This window comes from Mucor mucedo (assembly GCF_025094135.1).
Source record: "Mucor mucedo strain NRRL 3635 chromosome Unknown EV154scaffold_205, whole genome shotgun sequence".
NCBI classification, from domain to species: Eukaryota; Fungi; Mucoromycota; class Mucoromycetes; order Mucorales; family Mucoraceae; genus Mucor; species Mucor mucedo.
The window spans coordinates 70801-73832 of NW_026252489.1; the positions used below are offsets into that span (position 1 = coordinate 70801).

Genomic DNA, 3032 nt, shown 5'->3' on the forward strand with positions numbered 1-3032 from the left:
AAGTACTAAATAACCTTTCGCAAGAATTAGACGAAGCAGACGGGGAAAGGAATCGGCGTGCCATTATAGAAAGGTTTGGATGCATGCTTTCTAAATATTTCCAGTATGTCATTGGGACATTTTGCTCCCCTCCATTGCTTAAACGAACGGTTTAAACAATTTATTTTAATAGATAGTCATCATGAATGTCCGGGTCGTACTGGGATGTCGATCTTTTCTTGCTACTGCCACTGACCTAGTTTTCAAAAACATCTGCGTCCTCTTCGCACTTCCTTTTTTGCCTTGATCTAGAGTATTATCGGATTAATTTAATTTGTATGTTAAACAATGAACTGTGACCTACCTAATTGAGTAGTCAGTCAAATCAGAGTTACTAGCGTGTCTTGTCAGAAGATAGTCATGAACCAAAAAACTAGAAACTTCGTCGTCATCCATATTTTCCGCAGGTGGGAAAATCTGGATATACACTTGGAACTTGTAGTTTTTGGCCCGCTCATCCGTAACCATATACACAGCCTGTTCAAGATACCGACCTTCTTACCAATCATTGTCCGTCTAATACTGGTCATTGGATATTGGATCCATTGCAGTAGCAATAAAGTACACGTTACAGTCATCTGTTTTGGTGTCGTATTTTTCAAGCATCTTATAGGTAATTTTTATTCCAAGTCCAAGCTTGTCCTTGTTCTTTTGCAATATCGTGTTATATTGATAACGTTCATTATCGCGGTTGTCCAGGGTTATTAAAAATATCTTCATATGTTCCATTAATGCATTATAAATTAGTAAGATGTTAAAATATAATTCGTTTTTTTTTTGTTTTTTTTTTTTACTTACTTTTCTGATGACAATTTCAAATTAGTGTGCAAAAAACATGGCCAAAATATTACTTCAACTCTTTAAGTATGCCACGGCTTGGTGGTTTAAAGCATATTTTCCAAGTTTTGAAGAGTTTGATAGGAATGTCGAAATGAAGGCCTTCTCTACGTCCTACCACCGATTTAACAGCTCAATTGTGCTTTTCTAACGTGTTCGTGTCTCATACTTTAAAACAAGATACCGTTCTCCGTCGTACAAAATAGTGAACTGGTGTTATTGGATGATTTCCTTATTTTAATAGTTATTAGCGCAGAGTAAATCTTACAAATATATCATATTTAAATACCTTATCTTAAAAATTTCACGACGCATATTGGATATGGTATTCTTATTATAATTAACTCGACTGTCATTAGGGTCCTCATCTGCTTCAGCATCAACATCCTCTTCGATCTCCATGCGTTCGTATTTCCGCTAATACCAGATGGATTATCCACATGTTTTCGTTCGCCTCGGCCGCATGACCCATTTCGTGTTGGCTGTGGCGGTAGATCCAAAATCGTTTTTCAAAAGCTGCTGAACACATAAATTGTTCACATGAGGGAGACATGGAAGAACATTCGACATGTCTGTAATGGCGTCTTGCAGCCAATCTGGGGAATTAGGTTGGCCAAAAATCCGATGGTCATGATCAAAATCTTCGTCAATACGTTGAAGTGTCAATCGTTGTTGAAGTGAGATGCGAATTTCGTCCAATTGTCTAGTCAAGACTTGGATTTGGAGTATTGTAAATTCAGCCTCTTTGTTAATAAACAAAAAATTGGGAATACCTAAAGATCGACGTTTAAATATTAGAATTGATTGAAAAAACGGTACGGTTCTATATTTCTACCCAATGTTATTTTATTATATTATCGACCATAATTCTGTTTCTGAATTTCGCATTACTAGAGTACCAATGGTAGCAGAACAAGTCTTCCATATCATATGAAGGACCATAAGCAGTAATTCGTTGCCTAGTACCTTCTCTTACCTCACCCTTACATAGTAATTAATCAACTGTTGTACTTGAGCTCAAACGTTTAGTAAGTCGCTCGCAAATAAAGGAGGGACATCACGATGTACAGGGTTATCAGTCTATAGCTCACAATCAAGGATACTGTTCCAAATGAAGTATAAACATATTCTGGTTCCAATATGGTTTACAGTTTTTATACTGCACGTACACTATACCCACCCTTAATTATTGAAGGAACATTCGCATTCTTATAAAATTGATCCAAACCTGTAAGTATCCGTTAAACACTTTAAAAACCCAATCCAAACCCTGACATCCAAATAGTTGTCTCAAGTCATTTTTGTAAGAAAGAATAATATAAAATTTCTGGAGAATTTCCTCCTCCACGCCAGGCAGCGGGATTTTTTTTTATTTTTGAAGCCCTTAGGGTGTTTCCTCCTCTACAAACCAAATAAAACTGTTTAGTCAAAACCTTCTCAAAAAATACTGTTACAATTATACTTACCCTCCTCATAGATTGTGTCCAGGGAACCCATAAACTCTCGTTTGACTCTCACCCGGTTACGATGTTCAACATCTTTCTGGTGAGTTGGACCGGTGTGAGAGACGAGAGTTCTATGGGTAGCCCTGGAAGATTCTTTTGTGACAAGTATACTTTCAGGAGAAGGAGGAACAGGCTTAGGCTTTCTTTTGGCTCCAGCGGAGCAACCAGACACACGAAACAACCGTCGACACTTGCCTTCAGGTTCAACGTCCGAAGGACGGAAACTCGCGAAAGATAACTTTCTTTTGAAGGATGTGTCTTCATCCACAAAAGAAGAGGAAGAAGACCAAGAAGAGCCCACCGAAACCCAGGAGCCAAACACAGCAAAATCGCAATCCATGTCGCTGTCAAAGGTGAACGGCTTAGTCGGATTGACATCTACCGAAGCAGGAAAACACCAAGGAGAAGAAGAGCCCAAAGACACCGTATCAGCGGCGAGACCAGGAGTAACAGAACTAACCTCAAAAAGAGGAGATCTTGCAACAGAACAAGAATCTGAAGTTCCTCCAGCAACAAAAGGAACAACAGCACCACCCAAACCCAAATCCAAAGCACCAACATCCGGCTTGTCTTGGAGCACATCAACTGGATTTATTCCAGGATCGGACGAAGACAAGAGCACAGGAGAGACCAAAGGCAAAGACCCAACAG

General features: G+C 39.0%; 1 protein-coding gene across 1 annotated transcript; it reads right to left on the bottom strand.

Moving 5' to 3' along the window:
• Positions 1-1046: 1046 nt before the first annotated feature.
• On the bottom strand, positions 1047-2964 carry EV154DRAFT_570913 (uncharacterized protein; the record flags this gene model as incomplete). Its single annotated transcript, XM_051606227.1, has 4 exons — positions 1047-1107; positions 1166-1293; positions 1345-1649; positions 2343-2964. Coding segments are annotated over 4 exons (1116 nt in total), but the record flags the coding sequence as incomplete, so codon positions are not given.
• Between the last annotated feature and the right edge of the window lie 68 nt (positions 2965-3032).